The sequence below is a fragment of the Sinocyclocheilus grahami genome, unplaced genomic scaffold (assembly GCF_001515645.1).
Source record: "Sinocyclocheilus grahami isolate Dianchi unplaced genomic scaffold, SAMN03320097.WGS_v1.1 scaffold337.1, whole genome shotgun sequence".
Classification (NCBI taxonomy): Eukaryota; Metazoa; Chordata; class Actinopteri; order Cypriniformes; family Cyprinidae; genus Sinocyclocheilus; species Sinocyclocheilus grahami.
Genome location: NW_015505516.1, coordinates 850714 through 862760, shown reverse-complemented (window position 1 = coordinate 862760; position 12047 = coordinate 850714). Strand labels below are relative to the sequence as shown.

General features: G+C 38.8%; 1 protein-coding gene across 2 annotated transcripts in view; it reads right to left on the bottom strand.

The window, feature by feature from the left end:
• The window catches only part of nck2a (NCK adaptor protein 2a), a 78241-nt gene that overhangs the window by 7519 nt on the left and 58675 nt on the right, over positions 1-12047 (bottom strand). For both annotated transcript variants that reach the window (XM_016295530.1, XM_016295531.1), the window contains exon 2: positions 4206-4447. In XM_016295530.1, the coding sequence (XP_016151016.1) occupies positions 4206-4431 (226 nt within the window). In that variant the 5' untranslated portion in view covers positions 4432-4447. The remainder of the gene's footprint in view (positions 1-4205; positions 4448-12047) is intronic.

The window sequence follows — 12047 nt, the reverse complement described above, 5'->3', positions numbered from 1 at the left end:
AATCACTACTCAAGTCTTAAATAGATATATATATATATATATATATATATATATATATATATATATATATATATATATATGGTAGCATTAGTGCTCTACACATTGACTTGCTGTCTGGAGTAGTAACAGCACTCAAAACTCTATGATGTGGAAGTGACCTGGACCTCAAACAAGAACAGTCAACAGTCAATTTTCTAGTTCAAAGGGAGCAGAAACTTTTCCCTATGCTGGAACTTTGAGACTGTGTTGGCTGAGAGTGGTGTGTACTTCTGAGGCTCGGGCTGACAGGGAATGAACACTGCAACACAAACAGAACAAAGACCTTCTGGGAAATCTAGAAATAGAAGCAAGTCCCACAACCAGTGACAAATACGTGAGAGGAACGCCTGAGAAGGCTTAAAAAAAGGAGAATGAAGATAGAAAAATCTATGAAAACCACGTACAAGAAGTCTTTGAGATGACACAATGTGAAGCCTCTTTTCAGAAGTCCCAGAGAGGGATGAAGCTGTTGACTTGAGCAGAGGAGATTTGGAGAGCTGCCCTGGCCCATCTCAAGTGACCAAAACATGGCACACCAAACTACTACAAGCAACACAATAACGGAAACTCTCTAATGGCCGTTCTGGCACATTCATTCCAATGCAGCCAGACACTCATTTTCATACACAGTTCCACAAAGGCCCTCACACAACTGCCCCCCCCCCCCCCTCCCCTCCATTTACAAGCAGGCAATATAACCGTTCATTAACTTGCATTTCCGGAAAGCAATCACCCCTTTCTCCTTAACCTCTACACTTACAGTTTACCGGACTTCTTATGTCAAATATAAAACTGACTTGATAACATCAGTGTGGAAAAGTCTAAAAGAAATCACCAATTACAAGACACCATCCCCCAGCACTGTGGAGAATCAACACCTGGCAGACGATCTGAACGAGTTCTTCTGCAGGTTTGAAAAAACACCCTACACCAGCCCTGAACACCTCTCCACACAACCATTCCAAAGCCCCCCCCCACCCCCCCCCCCCCCCCCCCTCCCCTCCATTTACAAGCAGGCAATATAACCGTTCATTAACTTGCATTTCCGGAAAGCAATCACCCCTTTCTCCTTAACCTCTACACTTACAGTTTACCGGACTTCTTATGTCAAATATAAAACTGACTTGATAACAGGCAAATTCATCCAACCATCAAAGCGGCAATAATGATGCTCCCCCACCATTATGCTGTCCATTAAGCTCCATACCACAATAATACCCAAATATCCCTTCATTCAATTAACTCCCTATCTATATGATTAGCTTGGAACTTAACCCACAGTAAAGTTGCAGGCTCCATTTGTCTTTCATTGAGCCCTGCCTCTATTAGGGAAATACGATGTTGCACATTCAGAACGTTTTCAGACAGGGAGACAGTTTCTATCCTACACCTCGTGGTCCACATATTGAGGTGCTTATATATTAGAAGCTGACAGAACCCCCAACAGTATCGTTCAAAGGAACAAGCTAAAATAAATATAGGAAAATAAAAAAGGCAAGACTTATAAAATCAATACTAGGATTTTTTTTGCTTTTGAACTATCACATGTACGTGTGTGCATACTGTGAAGAGCGATCAAACTGTGTCATAATGCGAGTGTAAACGATCGAATGTATTTCTTGGTCAAAATGACCTTTTTTTAATGTGGTTTTAATGTAAACACAGTTGGCTGCTCAAATGCTGAACTTTACTATTTGAAATCTATATGACCATAGGGTGTCCCATTTGTCATAAAGCCTGTGATGAAGAGCCTATTTGAGGCCACTTTGCACCCTTGATACATCCTTTTGTGGACTCCACAGCAGACAAAGCAAAAGTCGATAATGAGAAACACTTTAACCAACTAAAGTTGTTACAAAATATCTGCCACTGGTTGGACAAACAGTAGACCTGCAAGAAATTCATGTTATTGTTGAACCCAAGGGGTAGATTGTACCTACACCATAGGTACTTCGTTCAAAAGCATCTTTCTCCATTGACAGCCATTCAAATACTGAGTAACTGCTTTTGAAGGATAGACTTTCTCAGTGAGGCTGATTTTGCCAAGTTGGGCTGGTCAGGATACCCAAATAAGCAGCTACTAGCACCACAGAATCACATTCTTTGCACTTTTTTTGTTCTCTTGATGGAACGGCTTATAAGGAAATGCCAATTCACAGAACAACTCGCGTGAGATGCAAGTGGAATGATAGTAAGTGCGTGTGAGTACTGGAGCTCAGAGGTGCCAAGATGTGTGTAAGTGTGTGTGTATGCTGACAGTTCTTTAGCGAGATCCTCTGATCTTCAAAGAGTGATTTAGGCAATAACTAGAGTAGGGAATAACTAGAACTCCAAGTAATTTCACAAATTAAAAATCAACACAAAAAAAAAAGTCAACCACACTGTTTATTATCTCAAAATCTGAAGGCTTTGCTACGAATGGCCAGATTAAATTTGAATGAGGAGTCTCATTTCAACACTTGTCTAACCTGCTTTAACAATGCTCCACTTAACCTGCTTGGAATTCACACACATTCACTCACACACAATGGAACACAATGGAAAGGAAGCAGGTAAAATGTAACACTGTTTTCATGAAAGCCTACTCTAATTTCATTGGCTGTCTCAGAGACCTGCATGGGGAAAATACTTTGCATTTAACAACTTCAGTAGTTATTAAACCTCTCCACGTCTCTACCCCCCGCAGCAGAGGAGGCATTATCGATTCACTGCTTCCTGTTGTTCAGAGCTCATTAAAAAAAAATAACAAAATGGTATTTAGAGCTCATTAACTCATGGTAATCACATATGGGACAAACAAACACATAGACAGGGATAAGCATGCTCTCATCTAGGGATACTAATGATTTAGACAGATTTAAAAATACATTGGTCAGTGTGATGTGGTTAGTATCTTAGATAAAATAGAATCCAATGACATTTTGGTCTGAAAATGAAAGAGCTTTTTAAGTTTTCTTGGATAAATAACTGTTTAGCAAGAGACCACAGATAACATAAAAATCATCTCTATAATTCCAAAAAAGTACAACATATCAATGTTTATTTTGAGGGCTAAACAGTATAGTGAGGATTATTGGTGGATTTGCTAATGGACAGCAGGGGGCACCTCACTTCCTGTGTCAGCCCCTAGAGCAGGGGTGGCGAACTCCCGCAGCCCTGCAGAGTTCAGCTCCAACCCTAATGAAAACTCACCTGCCTGTAGCTTTCTAGTAACCCTTCAGACCTTGATTAGCTTGTTCAGGTGTGTTTGATTAGGGTTGAAGCAAAACTCTGCAGGCCTGCGGCTCTCCAGGACCGACGTTCGCCACCCCTGCCCTAGGGCCACACCAAACTTGAGCATGAGATCAATTTTTAAATAGTGTCCATTTTCAATAAAAAAAATTCCCATGAAACCTGTCCTAACAAAACAGTGCCCTCAAAAACGTATGTGTTCAGATGATTCACCTGCTTTTGGTGTTGTGATAGATACTGTAACATTAAGATGTTTTATTGGAATGAATGAAGAAGGGCCCCTCAAGGTGACTTAAGATCAAAGTATCTCAACAATAAATGTAATAATATTTTATGAAGCATAACACATGCAATCAAAGGATCCCAGTGTTTGTTTTGTGTTGTTGGCTTGTACACAACTCGCTGCAAAAAACGACAGTCCCAAGAGTCTTCCTTAGTGCCTTGAGATGAGAGATTGAGAGTTAAAGGCATGAAGCTCCGGAGGTGTATGGGGGAAGTAGGGCATGGCAACTGCAAGGGCGTTTCATACACGTCATCTCCTACTGAAGGAGTATGAGGTCTAGACCTGCACAGACTCTTCAGTATGACATTAGATAAAAACAGCATAATTTATCTAATAACCAAACTATTCTTAACCTTAAATCTGAATGGTCTACTTTCCAAAGGCTTAGGCCATGAAAAGGCCTAAAAAAAGGAAAACATAGGAGAGCAAGCATTCCAATCATTGTCAGATTTTGGTGATTTGTCATATTATGAGAACTTAGCAGTGCTAGAGATTTCGTTTTTCGATATTCTATTTGCATACATATAAACTAGCTTCCTGATGGTGTTGCCAAGATGTCTGCTAAATAAACCGACTTGCCTTAAAATGATTTTTCTAGTTTGGCAGGACTGTGAATTGGTGGAATGCTTTACTGAGCTGTGAGACTTCTTACCGAGAGTGTCTTTCAGGTTCTTCACTAGTGAGGTTTTCTTCAGACTGTTTTTGCGCTCAACATAATTAGAGGGGACGTAGCCGGTGCGGTTGGATGCGTTGCGGACTCTCCACCAGGTCTTGGAATCATCCAGCAACCACAGGCGCTCGTTCTTCCGGATGTCCAGTTCCTGGTCTTGCTGAGCTGTGTAGTCCCACTTGGCTATAACAATCACCTCCTCTGTCATCTTTCATCGAGTCCCACTGCCAGAAGAGAGAAAGAAAATAATTATTTGAAATATTATTGAAAATCAGAATCTCCTTTAAAAAATGTACGAGAACCTAAATAGTTTAATAAATGACAAACCGCCCAACTATAACATTCATTAAGTGCCAATTGAAAATTGTCTTCAAATTTGTCCTTAAAGGTCTGGATTTTCTCCTATAATAAGACATTAAGTCAAGCCTCTATGACAAATGCATGACTCAGACGAGAGACAGACATGATTACATATGCTCTATTTAACATCTTGATCGGCAGGTGAGCTCACACTCCCTCCATCTAACCCATTTACCAGAGGGAGGAAGAGAATAGCAGGAGAATGTGTGACAGACTGGAGGAGACAAGAAACAAAAATAAGTTTGGAGGATACAGTAATATTTCATTCAAGAGCTTAAAGGTGATAAATAGTAAGCCATTCACAGGTTCATTTCCCTAAAAAATGTAAACACTTGGCTCTGTAGTGCTATCAAAACATTACTGTTTGAAGAGGTGCATTCCCTGTACATTAAAGGGCTGCACAATTAATCAAATATCTAATCGCAATTACAATTATGGATGCCACAATTACGTAATCATTCAAAGCGGCAATTAATCGTTCAAAGTCCACTTATGTTATTCTGCATGCTTAAGATGTGTTTTTTTCTTTCTACATGTTATCTTAAGGGGTTTTCCCCATTATTTTAATTTTAGTTTTAGCATAACATTATAATACCATTCATATTTTTACTTTTTTATAATTTAAAGAAAAAACCAATCCAATGTATATTTGACATTTGAGGCTTAATACTATAGAAAAGCACTAAAGGTTTTTCAGTTAAGAGTGTTTATTTTCATATAAAAATACAGCATGCAGTTGCATCAAACGATGGTATAAACATCATTCAATGTAAATTGTGATAATCGTAATTAATAATCACAATTACAATTTCAAGGGAATAATCGACTATTATGATTTTTGTCATAATCGTGCAGCCCTAGGTCCCATATTGTCAAAATTGAAATTTCCTGGCTTTTTTCACGATTACTGAGGTCTAGGTGCTATGTAACTACCATATAAGTTTCAAAACAGCCAATCCACAAACAAATGCACACAGCCTGCATAAAGTAGCTGTGATTTTTCCCGAACCGTTGTGACTTCCGTAAAAAGGTGACGTCAGAACTACACAGTCACCGCCTTCAGTCACCACCCCGAGCACTGCCCACAGTCCCACTCTCCTTTTGCCAAACCCCCAGACAACATCGCGTCCATGCCATTGCTGAGTAATAACAATATAACAAAACAATAACAATAACAAAATAATGCCATACACGGCGTTTGATCCTTTAGATTGGCAGCTTTTGAGTGCAGGAAAATACAGTATAGAATACAGAAGCCAAATATTACATGGCCAATCTAGAATAATTTCCATTCATGTCACCCAGCCGCATTTGTACAAGTGTCTTCAAGTTCACGTGATCGCAAACACTCGGCTGGTCAGGTTTATATTTACTGCATTCGGTGTTTGAAAAAAAACAAACCATGAATTACCATTCTGAAACATCCTGTTGTAAGCGCGTTTGAGGAGGTGGTTGGTTGTCTCCTGTCATCGCCGATTCGGGGTCTGAGTTCAGCTCAAACATGTAAGGCCGGACAACATTTCCCTCAGCAGTGACCATCATTACCGGTGTTTCTATTGACCTTACTTGTGAGTATCACCAATCCCCAGCAGGCTACAGCATACATGACCCTAGTTACCTGTGGTTGGCCTGGCCGTGCGTCACTCAGAAAACAACAGGCCAATCAGGAGAGGCTCATGAATATTAATTAGACAAGCCAAAATCGACCTGTTCTTTGCAGAGCTTCTGAGAGAGTAGCTGTAAAAATATATTTAGATGGTTTTTGGTACTTACTGTATACCGCAAATATATATTCTTAAGGACATCAAGACTTAAAATAAAACTCCAGAAAGGTGTAAAATATGTGACCTTTAATGTAACTCACTTCTTAAATGTATCATTGGTGAAATTAACTAGCTAGCCACAACTGTTTCCTGAAACCACAGTAACTTTGAACCAGCCATTTAAACCAGGTTCTCTTCTCAAATGTAAAATTTAATTTGTATATATATTGAATCGAAGCAAACAGTGAATCTGAGGATTTAGTAAGAGAATATGAGCAATAAAAAGCAAGTGAGGCAGAAAAGCATTTTCGCAATGGATAAGCCACTTAAATCCATGCCATTGGTCTCATTAAATAAACAGCCAAACCTTCGGACAGAGCCATTAAAAATGACTGAGACTGTCAAAGGCTGAGCAGAAGTTTTCAAAATACATGGAGCGCTCTTGTTCCTCCGAGCAAAATGACAGAAATGATAGTAGGCAATTGCTAAACCCATAAATGAGTAAGTAGGCGGGTTTATTGGCATGGCCGATTTTAAACGCCTAGCCTGAGATGTGAGAGCGAGCTGCTGAAGGATTAAATATGCACTGAATAATGGACTGATTAAGTATTGATGGTGTTTCAGGCAAGCACACTTAAAGCTCTGTGCTCCTGCTGAGAGAGGCTTTAAGCATGGCTACTAAGTCAAATGCACAGCCATTAGAAGAGAAGGGCAGACCTAGAGAGTCTGAGAGGGTATTGTGCATGTGGGTGTGTATGCGCGAGCAACAGTTTTCATTTCACGCTTTGCCTACAACGCACATGTGATGCAGATCCCATATGCATAGCTTTCTGGTTTCTGAATGTTGTAGCGAGTCTGTTCTTTACTACACTTTAGGGGTGACCCTGAATAGTCTACGATTCGATGCTTCGATAGGAGGAGCCCGATTCGACTACCAATCTCTCAGTCGAATATTCGCAGAGGTGTTATATGATCATGCCATTTTGGCTATATGGGGGTGGCTCAAATTTCTGATTTCACAAAGAACTACCGGTTTTCTCCCAAAGTTAATATACAGCCTAGATAATGCTGTAAATAAGAATCTGAAAAGAAAGATCAACAAATAAATAAACATTTTAACGTGCGTGAATAAATCCAACCACCCCTATAGATTTAAGTTTCACTTTCCATAATCCGTGACCGACAGAAAAGCATATTGCAAGCAGGGATTTAAACTTTAAGGCCAATCAGGAGAGGCTCATGAATATTAATTAGACAAGCCAAAATCGACCTGTTCTTTGCAGAGCTTCTGAGAGAGTAGCTGTAAAAATATATTTAGATGGTTTTTGGTACTTACTGTATACCGCAAATATATATTCTTAAGGACATCAAGACTTAAAATAAAACTCCAGAAAGGTGTAAAATATGTGACCTTTAATGTAACTCACTTCTTAAATGTATCATTGGTGAAATTAACTAGCTAGCCACAACTGTTTCCTGAAACCACAGTAACTTTGAACCAGCCATTTAAACCAGGTTCTCTTCTCAAATGTAAAATTTAATTTGTATATATATTGAATCGAAGCAAACAGTGAATCTGAGGATTTAGTAAGAGAATATGAGCAATAAAAAGCAAGTGAGGCAGAAAAGCATTTTCGCAATGGATAAGCCACTTAAATCCATGCCATTGGTCTCATTAAATAAACAGCCAAACCTTCGGACAGAGCCATTAAAAATGACTGAGACTGTCAAAGGCTGAGCAGAAGTTTTCAAAATACATGGAGCGCTCTTGTTCCTCCGAGCAAAATGACAGAAATGATAGTAGGCAATTGCTAAACCCATAAATGAGTAAGTAGGCGGGTTTATTGGCATGGCCGATTTTAAACGCCTAGCCTGAGATGTGAGAGCGAGCTGCTGAAGGATTAAATATGCACTGAATAATGGACTGATTAAGTATTGATGGTGTTTCAGGCAAGCACACTTAAAGCTCTGTGCTCCTGCTGAGAGAGGCTTTAAGCATGGCTACTAAGTCAAATGCACAGCCATTAGAAGAGAAGGGCAGACCTAGAGAGTCTGAGAGGGTATTGTGCATGTGGGTGTGTATGCGCGAGCAACAGTTTTCATTTCACGCTTTGCCTACAACGCACATGTGATGCAGATCCCATATGCATAGCTTTCTGGTTTCTGAATGTTGTAGCGAGTCTGTTCTTTACTACACTTTAAGGGTGACCCTGAATAGTCTACGATTCGATGCTTCGATAGGAGGAGCCCGATTCGACTACCAATCTCTCAGTCGAATATTCGCAGAGGTGTTATATGATCATGCCATTTTGGCTATATGGGGGTGGCTCAAATTTCTGATTTCACAAAGAACTACCGGTTTTCTCCCAAAGTTAATATACAGCCTAGATAATGCTGTAAATAAGAATCTGAAAAGAAAGATCAACAAATAAATAAACATTTTAACGTGCGTGAATAAATCCAACCACCCCTATAGATTTAAGTTTCACTTTCCATAATCCGTGACCGACAGAAAAGCATATTGCAAGCAGGGATTTAAACTTTAACAAGACTCAAATTGACACAGGCAGAGTGAAAGACTGGATTTTTTCGATCAGGTAGGGTACAAGTGATTTCAAAACATTTCAGCCTGTTTATATATATATTGTGTATATATTATTTATCTCATATGGGATGCATTTGGTTGAGTTGCGCTGCAGTAAAGCGCTTTATTGTAGTAGCTACTGTGATTATCTCTTCACCGTGAGCACTTAAAAATCCTACAATGTGATTTTCTGGTTTTTTTTTCTCATTTTGTCTCTCATAGTTGAGGTATACCTATGATGAAAATTACAGGCCTCTCTCATCTTTTTAAGTGGGAGAACTTGCACAATTGGTGGCTGACTAAATACTTTTTTGCCCCACTGTACATAACATTATAATGAGAACACTACTATAATAAAACGCTGTGAATTTTTTAGAGTTTAGTTGCCGTGTTTCTGCACGTTGTTGCGTGAAGAACGCGTCCACAAAAGGAGTTCATTCAGAGCCGCACAGACACGTTCGTGCATTCGGGGCATTTTGTGCAGATAGCCTATAAGTTGTAATATTAACGTTATGCTGTATAAATAACGAAGCGTATTCTATATGAGATAAATGATGAGCTAAATCCCATGGATTAAAATCCTGCTGCTTCATTCTACTGGGCATCCTCAGCGTGCGCAGCTCAAAACAGAAATGTAGAACATTAATAACTAGGCTACTGTCATATACATAACGTTATAATGACAGCACTATTGTAAAAATTTTTTGCTGACATTTAAAGTTAACTATCTTTTGATCAAAACATGAAACATTATTTACCCTGTTTGTATCTGCGAGGCATCCGTTACACATTTTCCCTGTGTGTTAACGTTATTATGACGTATTCCTCCATGCACATCAAAAAAGTTTACTTGCACCTCAGAGTGAGAAGACAAAGCTCGATAAATGGTCATTGCTTTCGGAGGTGGATGCCTGCTGTTTGGGAACACATTCGTGTAATTTAAGAATTTAATTACATTTAAGAATGACCATAACAACATTTCAGATGCTGTGCAATGAGATAGGTCTGCTGGTTAGTCAAGTTATGCCATCCCATTGTGCAAATCACATGACTTTTCTTATGCACATGGGGGAATTTATTCGGCAAATGCATTTCCATCTCCCATTATTCGCATTAACCCTTCTTCGCACATGACAAAAACCACCTCAAGCAAGCGTAAAAGCTTTTTTGCGAATTAAGGGATTTCTGGAATTTTGTCTGCTTACTCTGAGGTGTAAGTCATTTATTATATATGAAAATGATTATATTCAGTGGCTTCTCCCACTTTTCTTAGTGATATTTAGTGGCAGTTTATCAGGAAGTGACAATTTTATTCTCTTTGACTCATTGGATGGAAACAATGGTTATTTGCAAATGTTTTATGCGACATTCCAATCTTGCGCACAAATTAAATGGATGGAAACCCGGCTAATGTTATTCTCTTGGTACACTTACTGGGCCTTCATGAAGGCAATATTACCCTAGACTCAGCCTCAGGCAGTACACCAGCGGACCGCCCACTGTACGTCCACTGACCGTCTGATGCAAATTGCACATAAAACTGGCAAACACTATCAAAACACATATAAAAACAAAAAACTATGGTTCAGATGGTCACTTTCTATTTAAATAAGTGCTTCTTGGCCAGAATGAGCTGCAGTGTGGACCAGATCTTATGTCTAAATCAAACATCTGGCTACACAAGACTAATCTGACCTGTGAATTATGGGCTTTAAACTCAAATGCAGATAAACACACCATAAATTGATCTACAGAGGACAGAGCAGACACATTTCAGCTTCTTTTGCCTGTTTTATGTCTTTAAAGAGGTGACAATTCCAATATTAACATCCATCACACCGGAGCACACAACTCAAGAGATGCCTCCCACACACAATTACACCACATAAAGGATTTCATTACCTCTGGTGAGATGAGTATCCATGCTGGGCTGTATTTCATAAATGCAAATATTGCAGCTCAAAGGCAGAGCTCGTTTTCTTTAAAAGTGGTCGTTAAATGACAGTTCAATTAGGAAAGAGGCTGGCCAAGACAGCGCAGCAGCTGGATAGAAATGTCCCTGTGCTTTAAATCAGTCATTCCACTCTGCTGGCTGTGAGCTTCAGGTTCATTCATTACCTGAAGCGCGTGACCCCACTTGCTGTGTTTCGGTACAGGGCGGGAAAGAGAGCCATGGAGAACAAGGAGCTGCTAAATGAGATTCTCTAAGGGAGAAAAAGGTCAAAAGCTTGTCTGGGAACACTTTGTTGAAGAATGCAGATAGGCAAGAAAGGAAAAGATGGAAGACATGACGATAAGGATGATCAATACTCAAATGTGTTATCTGTTATTTGGCATAGATACTAAATTGGCACCACATTCTATAAATAAACAGTGTCGGTTAGTTGATAAAAACAAACTAAGCTTGTCAATGGATTCAATAATTAGCCATTAAAATCATAATTAGTGGCCGACCAGTATTGTTTTGTGATGGCCGATGGCAATATCTTAAGAGAGCAAGGTGGCCGATAACCGATATAAAGCTGATATACATGATGCCATACCATTTAATTTAAAGTTGGTAAATAACGCATGCATAACAATTGCTGCAATTATATGTATATTTTACATAGCATTTGCTAAATTAATTGGAAATAAATCAATTGAAAATTAATGCATTTGGAAAAAATGGAAACTGATAAAACATAAAATTAACATTTATATTTAGATAACATCTTAATTCTATAATCATATTGCAGTTTTCAAAAAGAAAATTTAAATAAATCAAAACATCAATAAAAAGGAAGTAAACACTGTAACCTACAGTGCACTCAATATTCTAGTAAGTCTGTGTTCAATGGGAATCACATGTTCTTAAAAAAAAGATGCTGATAATGCCAAATATCAGCCGATATATTGCATTGGCCTCAGCAAACTTACAAGAGGGGGTCATCAATGTTTCAATAAGGTTTCGTGATCTGAGGCGATGTAAGCAACAGCAATCGTTGGCAATGTAACAAATTTAAATTTGAAGGAATTTGTTTAAATTTACTCATTCTTGTCATTTTAAACAGAGCCAGTATTTTTTGTTTGTATTATTTATATAATACAAACTTATAGAATTAAGCATCTAAAAAA